This window comes from Falco naumanni, chromosome 7 (assembly GCF_017639655.2).
Source record: "Falco naumanni isolate bFalNau1 chromosome 7, bFalNau1.pat, whole genome shotgun sequence".
Taxonomy (NCBI): domain Eukaryota; kingdom Metazoa; phylum Chordata; class Aves; order Falconiformes; family Falconidae; genus Falco; species Falco naumanni.
Window position 1 is genome coordinate 28,870,440 of NC_054060.1, and position 27,825 is coordinate 28,898,264.

Sequence of the window (27,825 nt, forward strand, 5' to 3'; positions counted from 1 at the left end):
GTGGCTGTCTTGCCTTTGGGATAAGCGAGAGGTCCTGCCTCACATATAACAACAAAATAGCCAACCAATAGAGAGGTATTAATGAATTAACAATGCAAGAAATTACAGGAGTGGGAGTGTCTTTTTTTAATGCATTTATACTTCCTTTTGCATGTCAAATCACAGGTGTAGGTTTGTTTGTCTGGAGACTACGAAGATGTTTAGCTGAGCAGCCCACTTTTTCATGTTAAAATGTTAAGATGTTAAAAAATAAGGAGCAGTAATCAAGGAAACCTACCACAGTTAAAAGAACAGCCTGAGCATCTCAAACTAGGTGTGCAGGTAGGGTCAGAATCAGCCTGTTGATAAAATGTCTGTGTTCTGCAGGTCTGTGTCTGTACGCCTTGCATCCTTTTGAGCTCTGCTCTTAGCTACTCCTAAGGTCAGACCCTTGGGTCATACCTTGTTAACCCGGTTGCTTTTTTGCTGATCTTCACCTTTCCCAAAGCTGACAGTAGTCTATTTGGATGAAGGTTTTATTGCTGCTGCTTTTCTCCTCTTCCCTTAACAACTTCATTCATCTTTTAGAAACATCATAGTGATTATTGCTCTGCGGTCATTGCTGTCTCAGAGTTCAATTTTAGTTGACTTGATTCTCTCACCTTTGCAACAGATTCTTACATCTAGTGCTGTCTAGGTGGATTCCTATTTGTGGGCCTAAGTAAATGAATGTTACCCAAGAAACATTTTATGTGAAGGCTGTTTTGCAGGCAGATGCAAGCTGCTGTTAGAATGGGATGTCCTTTACTATATACGTTACCTTTTTCTGGACTCAGTTTTTCTGTCTTGATCACTACGTTTTCCTCAGTCCTGATATACGCTGTTGCATCTGATGTAGTAATTTTGGGTCTATTGAACAATGATTTTTATACTTAGGGAGTTGTTGCATGATCCAAATAAATGATACATGCCTAACACTTACATGAACATTCTCTTCAGAGATAGAGTTCTCTTTGGAATAACTGTCAGCAATTCTCTTTAGAATATTTAAGCCTACCACAAAGATACAGAAATAAAGAACATCTCAAGCTACAGATGGTTAGATAACCAAGTACACTTCCTTTACGATCCAGTTTCTAAATGTTTTGCTGTGTCTGCTTTGCCTGTACTAAGTAGAATATAGAGAAAGAAAATAAAGGATGAGAAAACTACCATAAGGAGGTATGTCTGTACATGTAAATCGATAGAACTTGGGATTGTAATGAGTGAAAAGTCTGAATTACCTGAATTACCCTATTGAGAAACTGTGATGTCATTAAGCAGCCATTTCAACAGGCAGTGGGGTATACTCAAACCTTTTTCAAATTTAAGCCGGGATTTTTCAGAATCAGAAAATGCTAACACTACTATCAGTAACTCACACTACTCAAGTTATTATTCATATGGTGAGTTTATTGTGAATTAAGATACAGATGGTGTTTTAATGATATATGTGAAGGCTGTCACATATGCACTCTGGTTTTCATTGTGCACTGGAGAGAAGCATTAATATAAACAAAGAAGCAAATAATTATATACATCTCCTTTCCCAGAAAATCTTTGAAGCAATTCCGCCACTGTGGCAGATCATTCTGTGCATTTAACTATTCGGTAAATATATACATTAAAATCTATTTATCCACATTTTAATAATTATTCTTTGTCAGCATGTTTCATTTGGGTATCTTAAAAATGTGAATTAGTTATATGGGTTTTGGTATTGAATTTATTCTGTTGATTTTTTAAAAATCCTTTTAAAGCTAAATATGACCCACCACAATAATAAAAAAATGAGAAGAGAGGAAGAGGTAAAGTGCTAGTCTTTCTACACTAGTATTTTGGTTTTATTTTGCATTTTAAAATGTTTGTGGAATATACATATTACTTTAGCTGAAATAAAGAAAAATACTTTAATAAGAAAGCAAAAGTAGGTCAGAAAGGTCCAACATCTAAACAGGTAAGTATAGTTCTCATAGTACTAGTTTATACTCCATTCTGGAAATAATCTATAATTAAACATAATCAGTGTGTTTTGAGAAGCATATCTAACAAGTCTTTTTGCTGTTGTTGAGCCTTTCAATGGTTTGTTTTCATGGATGGGCTCCTCTGTGCCTGTAGTAATTGTTGTCTTTGGGGCAGATCTGAAGAAATCAGTGTTTTTATCAGTGCACGTTATAGCACATCCATGTACTTGAAAATTTAAATGTAGTAAATTCTGTTAAACTGTTTTCATGAATATTTTGGGGTTTGTTTGATTTTCAGTTACTGGAAAAATTAAGAAAACATTATTTTCTGTACATGTAGATTATTTCATTTTCATTGAGGGTTGAGAAAAGACAATCTTCATTTGGTTGTCTCCCTGGGAATATTAGATTGACTATCTTTTTCTTTCTCCAGTAAGATTAGTTCAGTTCTTGCTGAAGACGTCACAATAGTTTTAGAAACTGGAACATTTGATGAGGCCCCATCAATTTCAACTTTTCCACCCTCTGTTGTTTCTTTAGGTGATAAGCTTTCTTGTGCATCAAAAAATACATCAGGTTTATCTGATGGGCTGTCTTCATCTGAGATTCTTCCCTCTTTATGACCCATCTCTTCTTTGTCAACAGTCTTAGCCTTTTTGGAAGGAGATGTGAAACCAAGCTTGGGAAATCTAAACCATCCAGTTTTTTCAGCTTGCTTAGAAGAATCAATATCTAATGCATCAGCAGGTTTTACATCTTCTGGAAGTGATTTTTTTACTTCTGTTTTTGAATCTGTGCTTGCTTCATCACCAGAAGATGAAAAGCCAATACTTGGAAGCCAAAATTTGAATCTTCCAGGAGATCTTTTACTATCAGTTTTTTCTTTTTCATTGGTTATGTCTTTTTCTTCATCTTCTAGTGCTTCAGCTACACCCTCCTCTTTAGGGAGAGGACCCGCAGTTACTTCTACTGGTGACTTATCAGGAAGACTCTCTTCAAATTTACTGGAAGGCTTTACTTCAACAGCAAATGTTTTTACCTTTGGCAATCTTACTTCTCCACTACGTTCTTCAGTCTCGCTGTGTGGTTTGTCAGATAATTTCAGCTCAATAGTGCCAGTCCTCTGTGGTGCTACTCCAAAGCTTTCATCAGCACATTTAGGTTTGCTCACTGATTCACTTTCTGTAAAAGATGGCTCCTGGACTAGCACTTCTAAGTTACTGTGTGATTCAGGCAACTTCACCTTGAGCAATGAGAATCCTAAAGTAGGAGTTTTGACTTCTGATGAGAGAATCTCTGATTCTTTCAGTATTTCAGTAGTGTAAATCTCACACCTTTCAATAGCAACATGTTCAGGTTCTACTTTCTCACTCACTTCTTGGCCCTCTACATATGACCAATGAATGTCTCGCCCCGCATCTGAAAGGGCGGACTCTATGGTAGTAGTCATCTGTGCTGTTTTAATGTCAGGTTCAGTCAGTGTTAGAATTTTGCTTTTTGCTTTTTGAATACTACCCTCTAAAGCCACTGGTGTTTCTTCAGGGATAGCAGAGCTCGCTTGCAGTTGCACTACTTCAATGTCAGTACTAGATCCCTTTGGATCCATTACCACTTTTGACACTGAAACATCAGCTTCAGTTGGAAGAGCTTTGAAAGTGAATTTTGGTATTTTTAGTTTAGGAATTTTAAGATTGACTTCTGGGCCACCTTGTGATTTTTCCATTGTTTCCACTGTTCTGGTAGATGCTTCCATATGATCTAGGCCAATAGATCCTTCTGTTTTTTGAAACTGCATTTCTGCTGTGCCTGTTTCAGTTTTAGATGCTGAATCAGCTTCTGACTTTGGCAAATTGGTACCGTCTTCAAACCCCTGGATTTCTGAACACAACAATCCAAACTTTGGAATCTCAAACTTGTATGGTTTAATTTTACTTGTTTCTGCTCTGTCTTCTACTTGCACTTCCACCCCTGCAGACATGTCCTTTTCAACACTTTTCGCTTGAAATTGCATTTCTGGATCTAGTCTAGTAATTTTCACATCCATCTTCACTCTTGGAACTTCCACTTTTAGATCTTCCAGCTTAGCTATAACATAAGCACCATCTTCTGATCCCTTTGTTGTAGACCATGCATACGTAGCCCTTTTTAATTTGCTCCCTTCACTGTCTTTTCCCATAATCTTAATCTCACTCTTTATCTTTTCTTTTTTAATTACTGCCTCTTGGTTCTGAATATCTAGCTCTTCCTTTGGAAGACTAACATCTATTTTCTCCTGTAGTGCATCCAGAGTAATTTCAGCTGATGGTGGTTTCAATCCTACTCCTGAAGTCTCCAACTTAGTGGAACTTTCTACCTTTGGGAAATCTATATCCTGTGATTTGACTTTATGCTCTTGAAGTGTCACAGTACCTGTAGGAAACCTAGTTGTTGAACTGTCGTCTTTGACAATTTCTGAAGCACTTAGGTATGATTTAGACAATTCTGCTGAAGACACTGTGAATTCTGAAGTATGCATTTTGTGTCCTTCAGCACCGTGCCTAACTATGTCTGCGTAAATTTCAGTTTTTGGAATATTCACTCTACTGTCTGTTCCTTCTGTAGATAATAAAATATCTCCTTCCATCTTTGGCAAGCTAACATCAGAACTCTTCACAGAATCTCCTAATTTTTGAATCCCTTCTTTTCCAATAGTAATTTCAGCAACTGCGTGTGGTAATGAGAAGGTATTTTCAGCAACACTTACTTCAGTTTGTACTTTGGCAGAGGAAATGCCTGCTTGAGCTTTTTCCATACTTCTTTCAGTGTCAGCATCACCTTTTTTTTCCTTTAAGGATGCCCTGCCAAATGCAGGTATTCTGAATTTTGGCATTTTAAACCATCCCTGATGTTCTTCAGTTGGAACTTCTTCAGCTTTTATTTCATGTTCTTTCAATTTGCTTTCTTTCTCTTCAAGGCTTTCAATAGTTCCCTCTGTCACTGTCTTATACACTGACTGGGGGCTTATGTCTACCTTTGGAGTTTCAATATCAGCTGTCAGAACTTGGGGTGTTTTTATCTTACAAACACCTACTCCAGGATCTGACATATCAGGTGTAAGTTCTGATGCTGGAACTCCCACAGCAATGTCAGCAAATTCATTTGTCATTTTTAGCTGGGGTAGCTCAGCTTCTATTTTTGGAGAGGTAATCTCTGTCTCTGGGCCTTTCCCTTTTGTTAGGGAGATTCCAAATTTTGGCTTCTGGAATTCGGGCATTTTGATTTTCCCTTCAGGACCTTCCAATTTCATGTTTCTTCCATCCACAGCTGATGATTTTTCTGTTACTGTTTCAGGGCTCCTCAGTTCAACTGAAGGTTCTCCTTTGGGGAACCTAATGCTTGTTTTTTGTATGGTATCTTCATCGGCAGAACTTGATTTTAGGACAACCTGTTGAAAACTCCCCTCTGAGGGAGGCAGAGCAGCATCAGTCTTTGCTGAGCTGACTCCTGTTTCAGTTTGGGAGGCTCCAGTTTCTATTTTAGAAAACCCCAGAGTGGGGATCTTAACATCTGCCAGTTTTATGCTTATTTGTGCCCCTTCTTCTGTCCTTTCGGAATGACTTCTTTCTATATCAGGTATCTGTATTGAATCATCACCCTTTCCTTCTGTTTTAGGAATAGTAGCATCAGCTTCAACTTTTGCTGAATGGGTCTGAGATTTGGGAACCTTGATCTTGGAAAGTGAAATTTTAGGCATGACAAATTGAGGTTTTTTAATTGGGCTTTTTTGTTCAACTTTTCCTGCAGATATTTCCAGATCAACGGCTGGCCCAGTACCTTGATCGTCAGTTGCAGTTCCTCTCACTTCTGTGTCTGTTCTGCTTGACATTACAGCAAGTTTCTGATCTTCCAAACTTGCTACGGAATCCAGTTTAACACTTGCTTCCTTCTTTGGTGACCAACTGAAGGATGGAAGTTTGAATTTTGGCATTTTGAAATGTCCTTCTTTCTCTTCTCCATCTCCATCTTGTTTTATTTCCCCTTTGATTTTTAGTGCTGCATCTGAATCATGAATATTGCTGTCTGGTTTTGGAATAGAAATGTCAGCTGATGGGAGGTGAACATCAGCCTCTGATGCCTTATTGTCAGCTTTGATCATTTTGACTTCAGAGCTGTAAGTTTCTTTTCCTGTACCACATTCCATATCCAAATTCGGGGCTTCAACAGCAATATCAGCTATTTCTACTGTTGCTTTTAGCTGGGGAGACTTGACTGCTGATTTGGATTGGCTGACCTTTTCTGACACTTTCCCTTTAGAATGTGCAATTCCAAATTTTGGCATTTGGAATTTGGACATTTTTGTTTTAACTTCAGGACCTTCAATTTTTATTTCTACATTGCCCACAGCAATTTCACTTGACGTTCTTTCAACAGTTGTGTCAGGACTCTTCACCTCAAGGGAGCCTTCAGTTATCATCTTGATATCTGAGGTGGAGAGGCTAGCATTAGCAGCAGCTGATTTCAATGTCATTGATGGGAGACTGGCATCCAGCGTTGGTGCATCTACAACAACTTCAGCATCAGAGACCTTAGTCGGTATTTCAGCATCAGCATCAGTCATATCAGATGTCATCCTTCCCTTAGAAATTTCAGATTCAGCTTTGGAACCAATGTCACTTTCTGATGGTTTTCCCTTAGACCAAGTAATTCCAAATTTTGGTTTTCTGAATTTAGGAATTTTAACTGTAAAGACTGTGTCACCCACAGACGTTTCTGCAGCTGTTGTTTTCCCTCCAGGCTTCAGACTGCCTTGCTCCAAAGAACCATCTTCATTTAAAAACTGAAAATCTGTTCCTGGAAGATTTTCATCAGCAATAGATGATATTTTTGATTCAGATTCTGCTATATTAATTTGGTATTTAGTAAGAGTAATGTCCCGCTTTGGAAAAGAGGAATCCTGTTCATTTTTAGAAGAAACAATATCTACTTTAGAGAAACCAAGGCTAGGAATTCGGAATTTACTATTTTTAGAGACACTATCCCCCTTACTATCAGGAAGAATTTTAGATCCAACGCTGCCTGTAAGAACAGCAGGGGTTTCCTCTGTTACAGAATAACAAAGAGCTTCTGCTACAGAAAATTCACCTCCAGATTTACCCTGTCCGTGAGGTTTAAAACTTTTAGAAAGAGAAACCTTAGGCATTTTAAATAGGTGACTTTTAGATTTACCAATTTCATCCTCTTTTAAAGGGGAGGAATCAATTCCAACTTCAACAGCAGATGTTTGGATGTCGGCCCCGGGCAGGGTCACATCGACTTCGGCAGCTCCCGATGGCACTGTCACTTGGGGCTCCTTGAGGCTGACGTCCACATCAGCGGCCACAGTGGCCTTGGCGTCTCTGCTGCTGGACCAGCCAAAGGAAGGCATGCCGAACTTGGGCATCTTGAACTTGCCGTCCTTGGTCTTCGCGGCCTCCTTCTCCGGGGCTTTGGCTTCCCCTTCGAGGGTGAGGGCTGCCTCGGGTGCCTGCACGTCGACGCTGGCCTTTGGAAGGGCGACGTCGACGGACGGGAGGCTGATGTCCACCTTGGGAGCTTTGATGTCAGCTTTGGGCATTTTGAGGGAGGGCTTCTCCAGCTTCCAGCCAGCCCCTTCGGTTTTGGCGCCGGGGACGTCGGCTTTGAGGCCCAGCGTGGGGCCCTCCACTGCAGCCGTCACGGTGGCAGAGGGAAGGTCGACCTCTGCGGTGGGCAGGCTGATCTCGCCTTCGGGCCCTTCCGCCTTGGGGAGCGACACTCCAAATTTGGGCTTGTCGAACTTGGGCATCTTAAACTTCCCTTTCAGGCCCGTGGCTTCCAGCTCGGCCCCGTCGAGGGAGCCTTCGGCTGTAGGCCCTTTGAGGTCTATCTCGGGCGCCTGGAGCTCGAGGGAGCCTTCGACGGAGGGCAGCTTGATGTCGGGGGCCGCGATGCTGATGTCGCCAGTGCCGGCCTTGAGGTCTGCCTCCGGGAGGCTGACCTCTGCATCCAGTTTGGGAGCCTTGACGGTCGGCTTGGAGAAGGCCACGCTGGGCACCTTGACTTTTGGCATGTGTATTTTCATGCCGCCGCCCTCAACTTTGCCGGCAGCCACCTCCAGGCCGCCTTCGACGTCGGGGCCCTGCAGGGCGACTTCGCCCCCCTGGACTTCGGCCTGGGCTTGGGGCAGCGCGACCTCGGCCTTTGGCAGGCTGACCTGCACGTGGGGACCTTTGACTTTGGGCAGCTTGACGTCGGGCAGCTTGACGCTGGGCATCTTGAATCGACCTTTCTCGCCGTCTCCTGTGGCGGCTGTCTCCAGGGCCACCTCCACGCCGGGCGCTTGGATGTCGGCCCCGGGCAGGGTCACATCGACTTCGGCAGCTCCCGATGGCACTGTCACTTGGGGCTCCTTGAGGCTGACGTCCACATCAGCGGCCACAGTGGCCTTGGCGTCTCTGCTGCTGGACCAGCCAAAGGAAGGCATGCCGAACTTGGGCATCTTGAACTTGCCGTCCTTGGTCTTCGCGGCCTCCTTCTCCGGGGCTTTGGCTTCCCCTTCGAGGGTGAGGGCTGCCTCGGGTGCCTGCACGTCGACGCTGGCCTTTGGAAGGGCGACGTCGACGGACGGGAGGCTGATGTCCACCTTGGGAGCTTTGATGTCAGCTTTGGGCATTTTGAGGGAGGGCTTCTCCAGCTTCCAGCCAGCCCCTTCGGTTTTGGCGCCGGGGACGTCGGCTTTGAGGCCCAGCGTGGGGCCCTCCACTGCAGCCGTCACGGTGGCAGAGGGAAGGTCGACCTCTGCGGTGGGCAGGCTGATCTCGCCTTCGGGCCCTTCCGCCTTGGGGAGCGACACTCCAAATTTGGGCTTGTCGAACTTGGGCATCTTAAACTTCCCTTTCAGGCCCGTGGCTTCCAGCTCGGCCCCGTCGAGGGAGCCTTCGGCTGTAGGCCCTTTGAGGTCTATCTCGGGCGCCTGGAGCTCGAGGGAGCCTTCGACGGAAGGCAGCTTGATGTCGGGGGCCGCGATGCTGATATCGCCAGTGCCGGCCTTGAGGTCTGCCTCTGGGAGGCTGGCGTCGACTTTGTGCAGGCTGACCTCTGCATCCAGTTTGGGAGCCTTGACGGTCGGCTTGGAGAAGACCACGCTGGGCACCTTGACTTTTGGCATGTGTATTTTCATGCCGCCGCCCTCAACTTTGCCGGCAGCCACCTCCAGGCCGCCTTCGACGTCGGGGCCCTGCAGGGCGACTTCGCCCCCCTGGACTTCGGCCTGGGCTTGGGGCAGCGCGACCTCGGCCTTTGGCAGGCTGACCTGCACGTGGGGACCTTTGACTTTGGGCAGCTTGACGTCGGGCAGCTTGACGCTGGGCATCTTGAATCGACCTTTCTCGCCGTCTCCTGTGGCGGCTGTCTCCAGGGCCACCTCCACGCCGGGCGCTTGGATGTCGGCCCCGGGCAAGGTCACATCGACTTCGGCAGCTCCCGATGGCACTGTCACTTGGGGCTCCTTGAGGCTGACGTCCACATCAGCGGCCACAGTGGCCTTGGCGTCTCTGCTGCTGGACCAGCCAAAGGAAGGCATGCCGAACTTGGGCATCTTGAACTTGCCGTCCTTGGTCTTCGCGGCCTCCTTCTCCGGGGCTTTGGCTTCCCCTTCGAGGGTGAGGGCTGCCTCGGGTGCCTGCACGTCGACGCTGGCCTTTGGAAGGGCGACGTCGACGGACGGGAGGCTGATGTCCACCTTGGGAGCTTTGATGTCAGCTTTGGGCATTTTGAGGGAGGGCTTCTCCAGCTTCCAGCCAGCCCCTTCGGTTTTGGCGCCGGGGACGTCGGCTTTGAGGCCCAGCGTGGGGCCCTCCACTGCAGCCGTCACGGTGGCAGAGGGAAGGTCGACCTCTGCGGTGGGCAGGCTGATCTCGCCTTCGGGCCCTTCCGCCTTGGGGAGCGACACTCCAAATTTGGGCTTGTCGAACTTGGGCATCTTAAACTTCCCTTTCAGGCCCGTGGCTTCCAGCTCGGCCCCGTCGAGGGAGCCTTCGGCTGTAGGCCCTTTGAGGTCTATCTCGGGCGCCTGGAGCTCGAGGGAGCCTTCGACGGAGGGCAGCTTGATGTCGGGGGCCGCGATGCTGATGTCGCCAGTGCCGGCCTTGAGGTCTGCCTCCGGGAGGCTGACCTCTGCATCCAGTTTGGGAGCCTTGACGGTCGGCTTGGAGAAGGCCACGCTGGGCACCTTGACTTTTGGCATGTGTATTTTCATGCCGCCGCCCTCAACTTTGCCGGCAGCCACCTCCAGGCCGCCTTCGACGTCGGGGCCCTGCAGGGCGACTTCGCCCCCCTGGACTTCGGCCTGGGCTTGGGGCAGCGCGACCTCGGCCTTTGGCAGGCTGACCTGCACGTGGGGACCTTTGACTTTGGGCAGCTTGACGTCGGGCAGCTTGACGCTGGGCATCTTGAATCGACCTTTCTCGCCGTCTCCTGTGGCGGCTGTCTCCAGGGCCACCTCCATGCCGGGCGCTTGGATGTCGGCCCCGGGCAGGGTCACATCGACTTCGGCAGCTCCCGATGGCACTGTCACTTGGGGCTCCTTGAGGCTGACGTCCACATCAGCGGCCACAGTGGCCTTGGCGTCTCTGCTGCTGGACCAGCCAAAGGAAGGCATGCCGAACTTGGGCATCTTGAACTTGCCGTCCTTGGTCTTCGCGGCCTCCTTCTCCGGGGCTTTGGCTTCCCCTTCGAGGGTGAGGGCTGCCTCGGGTGCCTGCACGTCGACGCTGGCCTTTGGAAGGGCGACGTCGACGGACGGGAGGCTGATGTCCACCTTGGGAGCTTTGATGTCAGCTTTGGGCATTTTGAGGGAGGGCTTCTCCAGCTTCCAGCCAGCCCCTTCGGTTTTGGCGCCGGGGACGTCGGCTTTGAGGCCCAGCGTGGGGCCCTCCACTGCAGCCGTCATGGTGGCAGAGGGAAGGTCAACCTCTGCGGTGGGCAGGCTGATCTCGCCTTCGGGCCCTTCCGCCTTGGGGAGCGACACTCCAAATTTGGGCTTGTCGAACTTGGGCATCTTAAACTTCCCTTTCAGGCCCGTGGCTTCCAGCTCGGCCCCGTCGAGGGAGCCTTCGGCTGTAGGCCCTTTGAGGTCTATCTCGGGCGCCTGGAGCTCGAGGGAGCCTTCGACGGAGGGCAGCTTGATGTCGGGGGCCGCGATGCTGATGTCGCCAGTGCCGGCCTTGAGGTCTGCCTCCGGGAGGCTGACCTCTGCATCCAGTTTGGGAGCCTTGACGGTCGGCTTGGAGAAGGCCACGCTGGGCACCTTGACTTTTGGCATGTGTATTTTCATGCCGCCGCCCTCAACTTTGCCGGCAGCCACCTCCAGGCCGCCTTCGACGTCGAGGCCCTGCAGGGCGACTTCGCCCCCCTGGACTTCGGCCTGGGCTTGGGGCAGCGCGACCTCGGCCTTTGGCAGGCTGACCTGCACGTGGGGACCTTTGACTTTGGGCAGCTTGACGTCGGGCAGCTTGACGCTGGGCATCTTGAATCGACCTTTCTCGCCGTCTCCTGTGGCGGCTGTCTCCAGGGCCACCTCCACGCCGGGCGCTTGGATGTCGGCCCCGGGCAGGGTCACATCGACTTCGGCAGCTCCCGATGGCACTGTCACTTGGGGCTCCTTGAGGCTGACGTCCACATCAGCGGCCACAGTGGCCTTGGCGTCTCTGCTGCTGGACCAGCCAAAGGAAGGCATGCCGAACTTGGGCATCTTGAACTTGCCGTCCTTGGTCTTCGCGGCCTCCTTCTCCGGGGCTTTGGCTTCCCCTTCGAGGGTGAGGGCTGCCTCGGGTGCCTGCACGTCGACGCTGGCCTTTGGAAGGGCGACGTCGACGGACGGGAGGCTGATGTCCACCTTGGGAGCTTTGATGTCAGCTTTGGGCATTTTGAGGGAGGGCTTCTCCAGCTTCCAGCCAGCCCCTTCGGTTTTGGCGCCGGGGACGTCGGCTTTGAGGCCCAGCGTGGGGCCCTCCACTGCAGCCGTCATGGTGGCAGAGGGAAGGTCAACCTCTGCGGTGGGCAGGCTGATCTCGCCTTCGGGCCCTTCCGCCTTGGGGAGCGACACTCCAAATTTGGGCTTGTCGAACTTGGGCATCTTAAACTTCCCTTTCAGGCCCGTGGCTTCCAGCTCGGCCCCGTCGAGGGAGCCTTCGGCTGTAGGCCCTTTGAGGTCTATCTCGGGCGCCTGGAGCTCGAGGGAGCCTTCGACGGAGGGCAGCTTGATGTCGGGGGCCGCGATGCTGATGTCGCCAGTGCCGGCCTTGAGGTCTGCCTCCGGGAGGCTGACCTCTGCATCCAGTTTGGGAGCCTTGACGGTCGGCTTGGAGAAGGCCACGCTGGGCACCTTGACTTTTGGCATGTGTATTTTCATGCCGCCGCCCTCAACTTTGCCGGCAGCCACCTCCAGGCCGCCTTCGACGTCGAGGCCCTGCAGGGCGACTTCGCCCCCCTGGACTTCGGCCTGGGCTTGGGGCAGCGCGACCTCGGCCTTTGGCAGGCTGACCTGCACGTGGGGACCTTTGACTTTGGGCAGCTTGACGTCGGGCAGCTTGACGCTGGGCATCTTGAATCGACCTTTCTCGCCGTCTCCTGTGGCGGCTGTCTCCAGGGCCACCTCCACGCCGGGCGCTTGGATGTCGGCCCCGGGCAGGGTCACATCGACTTCGGCAGCTCCCGATGGCACTGTCACTTGGGGCTCCTTGAGGCTGACGTCCACATCAGCGGCCACAGTGGCCTTGGCGTCTCTGCTGCTGGACCAGCCAAAGGAAGGCATGCCGAACTTGGGCATCTTGAACTTGCCGTCCTTGGTCTTCGCGGCCTCCTTCTCCGGGGCTTTGGCTTCCCCTTCGAGGGTGAGGGCTGCCTCGGGTGCCTGCACGTCGACGCTGGCCTTTGGAAGGGCGACGTCGACGGACGGGAGGCTGATGTCCACCTTGGGAGCTTTGATGTCAGCTTTGGGCATTTTGAGGGAGGGCTTCTCCAGCTTCCAGCCAGCCCCTTCGGTTTTGGCACCGGGGACGTCGGCTTTGAGGCCCAGCGTGGGGCCCTCCACTGCAGCCGTCACGGTGGCAGAGGGTAGGTCGACCTCTGCGGTGGGCAGGCTGATCTCGCCTTCGGGCCCTTCCGCCTTGGGGAGCGACACTCCAAATTTGGGCTTGTCGAACTTGGGCATCTTAAACTTCCCTTTCAGGCCCGTGGCTTCCAGCTCGGCCCCGTCGAGGGAGCCTTCGGCTGTAGGCCCTTTGAGGTCTATCTCGGGTGCGTGGAGCTCGAGGGAGCCTTCGACGGAGGGCAGCTTGATGTCGGGGGCCGCGATGCTGATGTCGCCAGTGCCGGCCTTGAGGTCTGCCTCCGGGAGGCTGACCTCTGCATCCAGTTTGGGAGCCTTGACGGTCGGCTTGGAGAAGGCCACGCTGGGCACCTTGACTTTTGGCATGTGTATTTTCATGCCGCCGCCCTCAACTTTGCCGGCAGCCACCTCCAGGCTGCCTTCGACGTCGGGGCCCTGCAGGGCGACTTCGCCCCCCTGGACTTCGGCCTGGGCTTGGGGCAGCGCGACCTCGGCCTTTGGCAGGCTGACCTGCACGTGGGGACCTTTGACTTTGGGCAGCTTGACGTCGGGCAGCTTGACGCTGGGCATCTTGAATCGACCTTTCTCGCCGTCTCCTGTGGCGGCTGTCTCCAGGGCCACCTCCACGCCGGGCGCTTGGATGTCGGCCCCGGGCAGGGTCACATCGACTTCGGCAGCTCCCGATGGCACTGTCACTTGGGGCTCCTTGAGGCTGACGTCCACATCAGCGGCCACAGTGGCCTTGGCGTCTCTGCTGCTGGACCAGCCAAAGGAAGGCATGCCGAACTTGGGCATCTTGAACTTGCCGTCCTTGGTCTTCGCGGCCTCCTTCTCCGGGGCTTTGGCTTCCCCTTCGAGGGTGAGGGCTGCCTCGGGTGCCTGCACGTCGACGCTGGCCTTTGGAAGGGCGACGTCGACGGACGGGAGGCTGATGTCCACCTTGGGAGCTTTGATGTCAGCTTTGGGCATTTTGAGGGAGGGCTTCTCCAGCTTCCAGCCAGCCCCTTCGGTTTTGGCGCCGGGGACGTCGGCTTTGAGGCCCAGCGTGGGGCCCTCCACTGCAGCCGTCACGGTGGCAGAGGGAAGGTCGACCTCTGCGGTGGGCAGGCTGATCTCGCCTTCGGGCCCTTCCGCCTTGGGGAGCGACACTCCAAATTTGGGCTTGTCGAACTTGGGCATCTTAAACTTCCCTTTCAGGCCCGTGGCTTCCAGCTCGGCCCCGTCGAGGGAGCCTTCGGCTGTAGGCCCTTTGAGGTCTATCTCGGGTGCCTGGAGCTCGAGGGAGCCTTCGACGGAGGGCAGCTTGATGTCGGGGGCCGCGATGCTGATGTCGCCAGTGCCGGCCTTGAGGTCTGCCTCCGGGAGGCTGGCGTCGACTTTGTGCAGGCTGACCTCTGCATCCAGTTTGGGAGCCTTGACGGTCGGCTTGGAGAAGACCACGCTGGGCACCTTGACTTTTGGCATGTGTATTTTCATGCCGCCGCCCTCAACTTTGCCGGCAGCCACCTCCAGGCCGCCTTCGACGTCGGGGCCCTGCAGGGCGACTTCGCCCCCCTGGACTTCGGCCTGGGCTTGGGGCAGCGCGACCTCGGCCTTTGGCAGGCTGACCTGCACGTGGGGACCTTTGACTTTGGGCAGCTTGACGTCGGGCAGCTTGACGCTGGGCATCTTGAATCGACCTTTCTCGCCGTCTCCTGTGGCGGCTGTCTCCAGGGCCACCTCCACGCCGGGCGCTTGGATGTCGGCCCCGGGCAGGGTCACATCGACTTCGGCAGCTCCCGATGGCACTGTCACTTGGGGCTCCTTGAGGCTGACGTCCACATCAGCGGCCACAGTGGCCTTGGCGTCTCTGCTGCTGGACCAGCCAAAGGAAGGCATGCCGAACTTGGGCATCTTGAACTTGCCGTCCTTGGTCTTCGCGGCCTCCTTCTCCGGGGCTTTGGCTTCCCCTTCGAGGGTGAGGGCTGCCTCGGGTGCCTGCACGTCGACGCTGGCCTTTGGAAGGGCGACGTCGACGGACGGGAGGCTGATGTCCACCTTGGGAGCTTTGATGTCAGCTTTGGGCATTTTGAGGGAGGGCTTCTCCAGCTTCCAGCCAGCCCCTTCGGTTTTGGCGCCGGGGACGTCGGCTTTGAGGCCCAGCGTGGGGCCCTCCACTGCAGCCGTCACGGTGGCAGAGGGAAGGTCGACCTCTGCGGTGGGCAGGCTGATCTCGCCTTCGGGCCCTTCCGCCTTGGGGAGCGACACTCCAAATTTGGGCTTGTCGAACTTGGGCATCTTAAACTTCCCTTTCAGGCCCGTGGCTTCCAGCTCGGCCCCGTCGAGGGAGCCTTCGGCTGTAGGCCCTTTGAGGTCTATCTCAGGCGCCTGGAGCTCGAGGGAGCCTTCGACGGAGGGCAGCTTGATGTCGGGGGCCGCGATGCTGATGTCGCCAGTGCTGGCCTTGAGGTCTGCCTCCGGGAGGCTGGCGTCGACTTTGTGCAGGCTGACCTCTGCATCCAGTTTGGGAGCCTTGACGGTCGGCTTGGAGAAGACCACGCTGGGCACCTTGACTTTTGGCATGTGTATTTTCATGCCGCCGCCCTCAACTTTGCCGGCAGCCACCTCCAGGCCGCCTTCGACGTCGGGGCCCTGCAGGGCGACTTCGCCCCCCTGGACTTCGGCCTGGGCTTGGGGCAGCGCGACCTCGGCCTTTGGCAGGCTGACCTGCACGTGGGGACCTTTGACTTTGGGCAGCTTGACGTCGGGCAGCTTGACGCTGGGCATCTTGAATCGACCTTTCTCGCCGTCTCCTGTGGCGGCTGTCTCCAGGGCCACCTCCACGCCGGGCGCTTGGATGTCGGCCCCGGGCAGGGTCACATCGACTTCGGCAGCTCCCGATGGCACTATCACTTGGGGCTCCTTGAGGCTGACGTCCACATCAGCGGCCACAGTGGCCTTGGCGTCTCTGCTGCTGGACCAGCCAAAGGAAGGCATGCCGAACTTGGGCATCTTGAACTTGCCGTCCTTGGTCTTCGCGGCCTCCTTCTCCGGGGCTTTGGCTTCCCCTTCGAGGGTGAGGGCTGCCTCGGGTGCCTGCACGTCGACGCTGGCCTTTGGAAGGGCGACGTCGACGGACGGGAGGCTGATGTCCACCTTGGGAGCTTTGATGTCAGCTTTGGGCATTTTGAGGGAGGGCTTCTCCAGCTTCCAGCCAGCCCCTTCGGTTTTGGCGCCGGGGACGTCGGCTTTGAGGCCCAGCGTGGGGCCCTCCACTGCAGCCGTCACGGTGGCAGAGGGAAGGTCGACCTCTGCGGTGGGCAGGCTGATCTCGCCTTCGGGCCCTTCCGCCTTGGGGAGCGACACTCCAAATTTGGGCTTGTCGAACTTGGGCATCTTAAACTTCCCTTTCAGGCCCGTGGCTTCCAGCTCGGCCCCGTCGAGGGAGCCTTCGGCTGTAGGCCCTTTGAGGTCTATCTCGGGTGCCTGGAGCTCGAGGGAGCCTTCGACGGAGGGCAGCTTGATGTCGGGGGCCGCGATGCTGATGTCGCCAGTGCCGGCCTTGAGGTCTGCCTCCGGGAGGCTGACCTCTGCATCCAGTTTGGGAGCCTTGACGGTCGGCTTGGAGAAGACCACGCTGGGCACCTTGACTTTTGGCATGTGTATTTTCATGCCGCCGCCCTCAACTTTGCCGGCAGCCACCTCCAGGCCGCCTTCGACGTCGGGGCCCTGCAGGGCGACTTCGCCCCCCTGGACTTCGGCCTGGGCTTGGGGCAGCGCGACCTCGGCCTTTGGCAGGCTGACCTGCACGTGGGGACCTTTGACTTTGGGCAGCTTGACGTCGGGCAGCTTGACGCTGGGCATCTTGAATCGACCTTTCTCGCCGTCTCCTGTGGCGGCTGTCTCCAGGGCCACCTCCACGCCGGGCGCTTGGATGTCGGCCCCGGGCAGGGTCACATCGACTTCGGCAGCTCCCGATGGCACTGTCACTTGGGGCTCCTTGAGGCTGACGTCCACATCAGCGGCCACAGTGGCCTTGGCGTCTCTGCTGCTGGACCAGCCAAAGGAAGGCATGCCGAACTTGGGCATCTTGAACTTGCCGTCCTTGGTCTTCGCGGCCTCCTTCTCCGGGGCTTTGGCTTCCCCTTCGAGGGTGAGGGCTGCCTCGGGTGCCTGCACGTCGACGCTGGCCTTTGGAAGGGCGACGTCGACGGACGGGAGGCTGATGTCCACCTTGGGAGCTTTGATCTCAGCTTTGGGCATTTTGAGGGAGGGCTTCTCCAGCTTCCAGCCAGCCCCTTCGGTTTTGGCGCCGGGGACGTCGGCTTTGAGGCCCAGCGTGGGGCCCTCCACTGCAGCCGTCACGGTGGCAGAGGGAAGGTCGACCTCTGCGGTGGGCAGGCTGATCTCGCCTTCGGGCCCTTCCGCCTTGGGGAGCGACACTCCAAATTTGGGCTTGTCGAACTTGGGCATCTTAAACTTCCCTTTCAGGCCCGTGGCTTCCAGCTCGGCCCCGTCGAGGGAGCCTTCGGCTGTAGGCCCTTTGAGGTCTGTCCCGGGCGCCTGGAGCTCGAGGGAGCCTTCGACGGAGGGCAGCTTGATGTCGGGGGCCGCGATGCTGATGTCGCCAGTGCCGGCCTTGAGGTCTGCCTCCGGGAGGCTGGCGTCGACTTTGTGCAGGCTGACCTCTGCATCCAGTTTGGGAGCCTTGACGGTCGGCTTGGAGAAGGCCACGCTGGGCACCTTGACTTTTGGCATGTGTATTTTCATGCCGCCGCCCTCAACTTTGCCGGCAGCCACCTCCAGGCCGCCTTCGACGTCGGGGCCCTGCAGGGCGACTTCGCCCCCCTGGACTTCGGCCTGGGCTTGGGGCAGCGCGACCTCGGCCTTTGGCAGGCTGACCTGCACGTGGGGACCTTTGACTTTGGGCAGCTTGACGTCGGGCAGCTTGACGCTGGGCATCTTGAATCGACCTTTCTCGCCGTCTCCTGTGGCGGCTGTCTCCAGGGCCACCTCCACGCCGGGCGCTTGGATGTCGGCCCCGGGCAGGGTCACATCAACTTCGGCAGCTCCCGATGGCACTATCACTTGGGGCTCCTTGAGGCTGACGTCCACATCAGCGGCCACAGTGGCCTTGGCGTCTCTGCTGCTGGACCAGCCAAAGGAAGGCATGCCGAACTTGGGCATCTTGAACTTGCCGTCCTTGGTCTTCGCGGCCTCCTTCTCCGGGGCTTTGGCTTCCCCTTCGAGGGTGAGGGCTGCCTCGGGTGCCTGCACGTCGACGCTGGCCTTTGGAAGGGCGACGTCGACGGACGGGAGGCTGATGTCCACCTTGGGAGCTTTGATGTCAGCTTTGGGCATTTTGAGGGAGGGCTTCTCCAGCTTCCAGCCAGCCCCTTCGGTTTTGGCGCCGGGGACGTCGGCTTTGAGGCCCAGCGTGGGGCCCTCCACTGCAGCCGTCACGGTGGCAGAGGGAAGGTCGACCTCTGCGGTGGGCAGGCTGATCTCGCCTTCGGGCCCTTCCGCCTTGGGGAGCGACACTCCAAATTTGGGCTTGTCGAACTTGGGCATCTTAAACTTCCCTTTCAGGCCCGTGGCTTCCAGCTCGGCCCCGTCGAGGGAGCCTTCGGCTGTAGGCCCTTTGAGGTCTATCTCGGGCGCCTGGAGCTCGAGGGAGCCTTCGACGGAGGGCAGCTTGATGTCGGGGGCCGCGATGCTGATGTCGCCAGTGCCGGCCTTGAGGTCTGCCTCCGGGAGGCTGACCTCTGCATCCAGTTTGGGAGCCTTGACGGTCGGCTTGGAGAAGACCACGCTGGGCACCTTGACTTTTGGCATGTGTATTTTCATGCCGCCGCCCTCAACTTTGCCGGCAGCCACCTCCAGGCCGCCTTCGACGTCGGGGCCCTGCAGGGCGACTTCGCCCCCCTGGACTTCGGCCTGGGCTTGGGGCAGCGCGACCTCGGCCTTTGGCAGGCTGACCTGCACGTGGGGACCTTTGACTTTGGGCAGCTTGACGTCGGGCAGCTTGACGCTGGGCATCTTGAATCGACCTTTCTCGCCGTCTCCTGTGGCGGCTGTCTCCAGGGCCACCTCCACGCCGGGCGCTTGGATGTCGGCCCCGGGCAGGGTCACATCGACTTCGGCAGCTCCCGATGGCACTGTCACTTGGGGCTCCTTGAGGCTGACGTCCACATCAGCGGCCACAGTGGCCTTGGCGTCTCTGCTGCTGGACCAGCCAAAGGAAGGCATGCCGAACTTGGGCATCTTGAACTTGCCGTCCTTGGTCTTCGCGGCCTCCTTCTCCGGGGCTTTGGCTTCCCCTTCGAGGGTGAGGGCTGCCTCGGGTGCCTGCACGTCGACGCTGGCCTTTGGAAGGGCGACGTCGACGGACGGGAGGCTGATGTCCACCTTGGGAGCTTTGATGTCAGCTTTGGGCATTTTGAGGGAGGGCTTCTCCAGCTTCCAGCCAGCCCCTTCGGTTTTGGCGCCGGGGACGTCGGCTTTGAGGCCCAGCGTGGGGCCCTCCACTGCAGCCGTCACGGTGGCAGAGGGAAGGTCGACCTCTGCGGTGGGCAGGCTGATCTCGCCTTCGGGCCCTTCCGCCTTGGGGAGCGACACTCCAAATTTGGGCTTGTCGAACTTGGGCATCTTAAACTTCCCTTTCAGGCCCGTGGCTTCCAGCTCGGCCCCGTCGAGGGAGCCTTCGGCTGTAGGCCCTTTGAGGTCTATCTCGGGCGCCTGGAGCTCGAGGGAGCCTTCGACGGAGGGCAGCTTGATGTCGGGGGCCGCGATGCTGATGTCGCCAGTGCCGGCCTTGAGGTCTGCCTCCGGGAGGCTGACCTCTGCATCCAGTTTGGGAGCCTTGACGGTCGGCTTGGAGAAGACCACGCTGGGCACCTTGACTTTTGGCATGTGTATTTTCATGCCGCCGCCCTCAACTTTGCCGGCAGCCACCTCCAGGCCGCCTTCGACGTCGGGGCCCTGCAGGGCGACTTCGCCCCCCTGGACTTCGGCCTGGGCTTGGGGCAGCGCGACCTCGGCCTTTGGCAGGCTGACCTGCACGTGGGGACCTTTGACTTTGGGCAGCTTGACGTCGGGCAGCTTGACGCTGGGCATCTTGAATCGACCTTTCTCGCCGTCTCCTGTGGCGGCTGTCTCCAGGGCCACCTCCACGCCGGGCGCTTGGATGTCGGCCCCGGGCAGGGTCACATCGACTTCGGCAGCTCCCGATGGCACTGTCACTTGGGGCTCCTTGAGGCTGACGTCCACATCAGCGGCCACAGTGGCCTTGGCGTCTCTGCTGCTGGACCAGCCAAAGGAAGGCATGCCGAACTTGGGCATCTTGAACTTGCCGTCCTTGGTCTTCGCGGCCTCCTTCTCCGGGGCTTTGGCTTCCCCTTCGAGGGTGAGGGCTGCCTCGGGTGCCTGCACGTCGACGCTGGCCTTTGGAAGGGCGACGTCGACGGACGGGAGGCTGATGTCCACCTTGGGAGCTTTGATGTCAGCTTTGGGCATTTTGAGGGAGGGCTTCTCCAGCTTCCAGCCAGCCCCTTCGGTTTTGGCGCCAGGGACGTCGGCTTTGAGGCCCAGCGTGGGGCCCTCCACTGCAGCCGTCACGGTGGCAGAGGGAAGGTCGACCTCTGCGGTGGGCAGGCTGATCTCGCCTTCGGGCCCTTCCGCCTTGGGGAGCGACACTCCAAATTTGGGCTTGTCAAACTTGGGCATCTTAAACTTCCCTTTCAGGCCCGTGGCTTCCAGCTCGGCCCCGTCGAGGGAGCCTTCGGCTGTAGGCCCTTTGAGGTCTATCTCGGGCGCCTGGAGCTCGAGGGAGCCTTCGACGGAGGGCAGCTTGATGTCGGGGGCCGCGATGCTGATGTCGCCAGTGCCGGCCTTGAGGTCTGCCTCCGGGAGGCTGGCGTCGACTTTGTGCAGGCTGACCTCTGCATCCAGTTTGGGAGCCTTGACGGTCGGCTTGGAGAAGGCCACGCTGGGCACCTTGACTTTTGGCATGTGTATTTTCATGCCGCCGCCCTCAACTTTGCCGGCAGCCACCTCCAGGCCGCCTTCGACGTCGGGGCCCTGCAGGGCGACTTCGCCCCCCCTGGACTTCGGCCTGGGCTTGGGGCAGCGCGACCTCGGCCTTTGGCAGGCTGACCTGCACATGGGGACCTTTGACTTTGGGCAGCTTGACGTCGGGCAGCTTGACGCTGGGCATCTTGAATCGACCTTTCTCGCCGTCTCCTGTGGCGGCTGTCTCCAGGGCCACCTCCACGCCGGGCGCTTGGATGTCGGCCCCGGGCAGGGTCACATCGACTTCGGCAGCTCCCGATGGCACTGTCACTTGGGGCTCCTTGAGGCTGACGTCCACATCAGCGGCCACAGTGGCCTTGGCGTCTCTGCTGCTGGACCAGCCAAAGGAAGGCATGCCGAACTTGGGCATCTTGAACTTGCCGTCCTTGGTCTTCGCGGCCTCCTTCTCCGGGGCTTTGGCTTCCCCTTCGAGGGTGAGGGCTGCCTCGGGTGCCTGCACGTCGACGCTGGCCTTTGGAAGGGCGACGTCGACGGACGGGAGGCTGATGTCCACCTTGGGAGCTTTGATGTCAGCTTTGGGCATTTTGAGGGAGGGCTTCTCCAGCTTCCAGCCAGCCCCTTCGGTTTTGGCGCCGGGGACGTCGGCTTTGAGGCCCAGCGTGGGGCCCTCCACTGCAGCCGTCACGGTGGCAGAGGGAAGGTCAACCTCTGCGGTGGGCAGGCTGATCTCGCCTTCGGGCCCTTCCGCCTTGGGGAGCGACACTCCAAATTTGGGCTTGTCGAACTTGGGCATCTTAATCTTCCCTTTCAGGCCCGTGGCTTCCAGCTCGGCCCCCGTCGAGGGAGCCTTCGGCTGTAGGCCCTTTGAGGTCTATCTCGGGCGCCTGGAGCTCGAGGGAGCCTTCGACGGAGGGCAGCTTGATGTCGGGGGCCGCGATGCTGATGTCGCCAGTGCCGGCCTTGAGGTCTGCCTCCGGGAGGCTGGCGTCGACTTTGTGCAGGCTGACCTCTGCATCCAGTTTGGGAGCCTTGACGGTCGGCTTGGAGAAGGCCACGCTGGGCACCTTGACTTTTGGCATGTGTATTTTCATGCCGCTGCCCTCAACTTTGCCGGCAGCCACCTCCAGGCCGCCTTCGACGTCGGGGCCCTGCAGGGCGACTTCGCCCCCCTGGACTTCGGCCTGGGCTTGGGGCAGCGCGACCTCGGCCTTTGGCAGGCTGACCTGCACGTGGGGACCTTTGACTTTGGGCAGCTTGACGTCGGGCAGCTTGACGCTGGGCATCTTGAATCGACCTTTCTCGCCGTCTCCTGTGGCGGCTGTCTCCAGGGCCACCTCCACGCCGGGCGCTTGGATGTCGGCCCCGGGCAGGGTCACATCGACTTCGGCAGCTCCCGATGGCACTGTCACTTGGGGCTCCTTGAGGCTGACGTCCACATCAGCGGCCACAGTGGCCTTGGCGTCTCTGCTGCTGGACCAGCCAAAGGAAGGCATGCCGAACTTGGGCATCTTGAACTTGCCGTCCTTGGTCTTCGCGGCCTCCTTCTCCGGGGCTTTGGCTTCCCCTTCGAGGGTGAGGGCTGCCTCGGGTGCCTGCACGTCGACGCTGGCCTTTGGAAGGGCGACGTCGACGGACGGGAGGCTGATGTCCACCTTGGGAGCTTTGATCTCAGCCTTGGTATATTGAGATTTTTCTTTTTTTTTATGTGGTACTATACTGATATCTCCCTTTGTTATGTTTTCAGTACTTTTTCTAATTAGCGTTTCTTCTCCTGTCTCTTCTAAAATATTCTCAGTTTTGCACGGTTTTATAGTTAGAATTTTTTGGCTTGGCATCTGTCCTTGAGATATTTGTCCTATATCCTCTGCTTTTATTTTTCCTTTCGAGATGCCTATTTCAATTTCCTCATTTGTAACATTCATTTCTTCTGGTAATACACTCCTTTCTTGTTTTGCGCTTGCCTGTAGTGCTGGAACTTCTCCTTCCCTGTCACTTTCCTGATCTTCAGGTTTCCCTGTCTGATCCTTTGGTGTTGCCCAAGTAAATGTAGGTAATTTAAACTTTGGAAGTCTGAATTTGCTTTCTGTTCCCTCCATATCCTTTTCTCCTGTCTTTATGCCAGTGTTCATCTTAATGGTTTTATCACTTGTGGACATACTGTCTTCTTCTATCTGTGCCTTTTTTACAATATCTACAGATTCAGCTGTGCTTTCCTCTCTCAATATTTTCAGTTCAGCTTTAGGTGTTTTGTCCATTTTGAATGATGGCATTTGTATTTTCCAAGTAGATACTTCTGATTCTTCATCAGGCATGTTAGGATTCAGGTCCAAATTCCTGCCATCCTCTGAACTCATTTCAGCTGTTTTTTCTGGTACTGAATGTGGAACACGACTTTCCATTTTGGTGTGTTCAGTCTCTGGCTCTTTTCCTTTGGGCACTGAAATCCCGAATTTTGTTTTCTGAATTGTTAGTATTTGTGTATCTTGTTTGGTTTGTTTTTCCCCTGTTTCCAGTGCGTCAGATGTTGTATGTAACTCTGCTTTAACAGTGCCAATTTCTAGACCTTTTACCTGTATAGATCCTTGAGCTGTGTGACCCGTCATGTCTATGTTAATTCCACTTTCCCCTTCTGTTTTATCTGCTGTTCCTTTCTGTTTCTTTTTTCGGGATTTTGATGAGACTGGTGGCGTTTGTTTAGTTGGGCTTTCTTTCAGGTCAGTTGTTTCCATACTGGGCTTTGATACCTTTGCTGTTATAGCTGGTATGTCAGATACAGTAATTTTTGATGTTGATTCCTTGTCTTTTTCTTTTTTAATTCTTATTTCAACTTCAGGGCATTTTTTGGTATGAGATGGAATGCCATTTTTTATATCTTTTAAGTCTTTTGTTAAAGTTTCATGTACCTCCCCTGTTCTAATTTCATAAGCAGGAGATGTGGTATATTCAACAGTCAGGATTTCAGGATTTTCCAGGCTGATATCTTCTTTATGTATTTTCTCTTTTTCAGATAACAGTGTAGTTTTTATTTCTTTTTTTTGCTTGTCTTGTGGTTCAGGTTTGGATCTGTGCATTTTGAATCCAATGCTAGGGAACTTCAGTTTCTTTTGGCTTCCTTTTTTTTCTTTGATATGAACTTCTTGTTGAAATTGAGACTCTGTGTCTGTGCTTGTAGGGGAAATATCCTGTATAGCAGGCTCATATGCATCTGATGTACTATGAGATCTTCTGTGGCCCAGTATCTTTTTATTTTTGATTGACTGGAATTTTGGCCATGATAATCTATCTTTTTTAGGTCTCTTGCTTCTTCCTACCCTTTGACTTACAATTAATGTTTCCCTGTCTTCTTCTGAAATGGTTTTTCCTGAGTCATGCAGTGTTTCTTCAGGAATGCTCTCACTGAGTTCTTTTTCCTGAAAGAACAAATAATAGTCAGAAAATTAAAAATAAACTAAATAGAGGTGCAAAACAAAACAAAATACATACTATAAAATATGCAGAAAAAAGTGCTTTTATTCACAGTATCAACTTGTTATATAAAAAATTCCTCAAAATGGTGTATATAATTCAGGCAGAAATTACATAAAACAAATGGGTTGTATGACTGTAATATCTGAATTTCTGAAGGTCTGCATTCTTTGCAAAACATTGCAGTAAATAGAGGTTTCTATATGTATGTCTCTCCCTATATATGCCTGGATATATATAAAGGATATCTATATTAAAATATATATAGGTATTTGAACAGAAAAATAATTCTGAATGTGATGGAGACCTATGAGCAGATCATGTCTGTGATGATATCAGTGATTAAACACATGTTCTTAAGAGAAACTTTCATTGATGAGCTTTTGAGAAAAATATTTACAGATACTTTACATTTTGGAAAATATTGAATATAAATACTGAAAAGGCTCATCTGAGCCTGTTCTATCAGTGAATACTTAACAACAACAAAACAAAACAAAGCAGACTCACTAGAGAATATTTTTCTACCCTAACACAAGATTGTAGCTTTATTCAAAATTTATGGTCTTGCCAAGGTTGTTTAAAAATCTGCAAATATAACGTGGATTTTTTTTCCCTGTCACGGATATTCATGCTAGTAAGTTGAAACATATGAGCCTTAAGAAGACTCAAATGCGTATTTTCTGGTGTATCTCCACACAACACAATACAATGTTATCCAGATTTTGTAAACTAATCAAATATCTACCTGACTTACTCTTTCCTTCTTGTACTGGACTGTGGAGTGAATATGTTCTAGCTCTTCTTTCCCAGCAATTTTTCTTTTGAGGCTGAATTGGACTCTGTACGGCTCAGAATATTGGAGAATCTTGAGTGCGTCTTCATATTTGATATTATCAAAAAATATTGTAGCACTTAGAAGCTGATCACCTGGAAGTAGAATCAGAAATAATTTTAATTGGTTTGTGTTTTCTTGCAGTTTTTCAAACTCTGCTGAAATAATCCCCACAAAAACCCCCAATCACCTTATCACATCCTATTTATTTAAAATATGAAATTATGTTCACATAATAGAATCACAGAGTAGTTAAGGCTGGAAAGGACCTCTGGAGATTATCTAGTCCAACCACCCTGCTCAGAGAAGGGTCAGCTACAGTCAGTTGTCGAGGTCTGTGTGCTGTCAGGTTTTGAAGATTTTCAAGGATCATGACTCCGTAACTTTGCTGGAAAATTTATCATCTATTATTTTTCATTCCATTATATATTGGTTATTTATTATATTCTAGTGTCTGACCACGCTTACAGTAACAAAGATTTTTCTTACATCTTTCAGTATTTAGGCTTTGGGGTTTTGTTCTTGTTTAAATCATTTTTTATTGTAGTTTTGTGGCATACTATTTTGTAAAAGAATCAAAGGCAGGTTCTTCATAAGTGTTATGAGTCAGGGATTTTTTCATTTTAATTGTGTATATACTACTTTCTACGTATATTTTCCACTGTTCCAATGAAAATTAGATATTTTTTTTTAATGGTATACAAAAAAAATCACATTTCATTATTGTTCAAGAAACTGATCTTTGAAATTCTTAATATGCAAAGGTTAAGGTCATTTATAACATTGGTTGGTTTAGGATCTGTTATTTCTATTACCTAAAGAGATGACAGATCAAGTAGGTATCTATATGCATACACAGCTACATATCTGTTATTTCAAGCTATAAAAAAAACCCAAAACAAACCAGAAAATCAGACTGTACCTTCTCTCAGACTAAATATTTTTGAAGCAGGAGATTCCTTAAGTACTTTTTTAATAAATATTCCTTCATTTCCTCCACCCATCACACTAAAACCACTAGCACCAGCTTCCACTTCTGTTTTCAGGGTCACTTCCATTGTCTCCTAGATACAGAAAAAGGTGTGAAATTGTAATTTTTATTTGTATCAAAGTGTTCTACATTATTATACAATAAAAGTTGACTCTCCTCAGGTATATTTTCAGTAGCTCAAGAAAAATTATCTGAAACAGAAAATGTACTTGTTCAGCATGGGTTTGATTCTGTTCTAAATTAGAATTCAGCACATGTATTATGGTTATGCTGAATCAAGGTTTTAGGGAAAATAGGTTATAATTTTAGAATGTGAAATATATGGAAACTTTCAGGGCCAAAAGATTGTATTTTCCGTTAAGATGTTAAGTACATGAGTTAGAGTCAATGGGCCAGAAAAGTCAGACTAATAGCTAATGCTGTACTGTACTCAAATCAGGGAAGGCTAAAGAATGCTGAAAAAATTATGCAAAGACCCCACACAGGGCAAGTAAGTGTTCATGCCTGTGACACAGATAGGCTATTTGTGAAGTTTCTGGTCAAAACAAGTCTAAAGTGACTCTTTGCCCATTTGTCCTTCCCTCCGTCCACAAATCCATGTCTGTGTGTTGTAGTAGACTTTACTATTTTGCAAGCCACAAGCTTAGAAACTACAGAGTGCTTTTATACCAACCTGTGGATGACTCTGTTTTGCTTTGTCTGTAGAATATTTTTTGTTTTCTTCTTGAAGCTGAAAAATAATTTGCAGTTATTTAGTGTTCAGAAATCATGCTGTTGCAAAGTATAACAAAAGTCCTACATCAGTTAAAATCCCTGGTTTAGACTAAGAACTGCAGTTGGCTTTAATGGGCAACAGAGCCAAATTAGGATCTAAAAGTGCAATGTACAATGTGAATGATTTAACTATATTTTTCTCTGTAGTAAATTAGATGCCAAGGCCTCCCTGTATTGTACCAAAATTTGCATGAAATGAACACCAGAGACCAACTGTATTAAGACATTGGGAGCTTTTCTGTGTGTTACTCATGTAGCACATTTCTCTTGCTTTCATCTTTGTGAGCATATGTTTTATTTATTCGACTTCAGCATGGATTTCAAACTGCCTACTTACCTTAACATGACTCTACTAATTAAATCTTTAACACTGAATAGCCAAGAGGTAATTTCAAAATACATATTAGATTCAAGCCAGCATAAATATTCTAATAGGAAAAGCACTGTGATTTCTCGACACTTTCTGCCCCAGGTCCTTTAAGGAATGAAATAAAATGTATTTTTTGCCAAGAAACAAGAACATGGCCAACAACAAGTCCAGTACAATATAAAGCCACGAATGAACATGGCCCTGATTTTGGTGGGGACAGGAAGACAATATGGCTGCAACAACATCCTGTTACACGACATGAGCCTCAGCTAGCTGTAGGAGCTAAGGCAT

The 27,825-nt window shown here is 52.2% G+C and overlaps 1 protein-coding gene across 1 annotated transcript; it reads right to left on the reverse strand.

Moving 5' to 3' along the window:
• Positions 1-1,419: 1,419 nt before the first annotated feature.
• AHNAK2 (AHNAK nucleoprotein 2) lies at positions 1,420-27,108 on the reverse strand. The gene is made up of 6 exons (XM_040600292.1): positions 27,064-27,108; positions 26,322-26,463; positions 25,313-25,494; positions 21,927-24,509; positions 21,224-21,847; positions 1,420-21,147 (listed from the first exon to the last, which is right to left on the reverse strand). The coding sequence occupies exons 2-6, from the start codon at positions 26,455-26,457 to the stop codon at positions 2,362-2,364; spliced, it is 22,311 nt and encodes a 7,436-aa protein (XP_040456226.1). The 5' UTR covers positions 26,458-26,463; positions 27,064-27,108; the 3' UTR covers positions 1,420-2,361.
• Between the last annotated feature and the right edge of the window lie 717 nt (positions 27,109-27,825).

Coding starts and splice junctions, on each gene's coding strand:
- AHNAK2 (XM_040600292.1), bottom strand. CDS start 26,457: ATGGAAGTGACCCTGAAAACAGAAGTGGAAGCTGGTGCTAGTGGTTTT. Junction 25,495..26,321: donor AATATTTAGTCTGAGAGAAG/GTACAGTCTGAT, acceptor TTCTACTTCCAG/GTGATCAGCTTCTAAGTGCT. Junction 24,510..25,312: donor AGAAGGAAAGAGTAAGTCAG/GTAGATATTTGA, acceptor TTGTTCTTTCAG/GAAAAAGAACTCAGTGAGAG.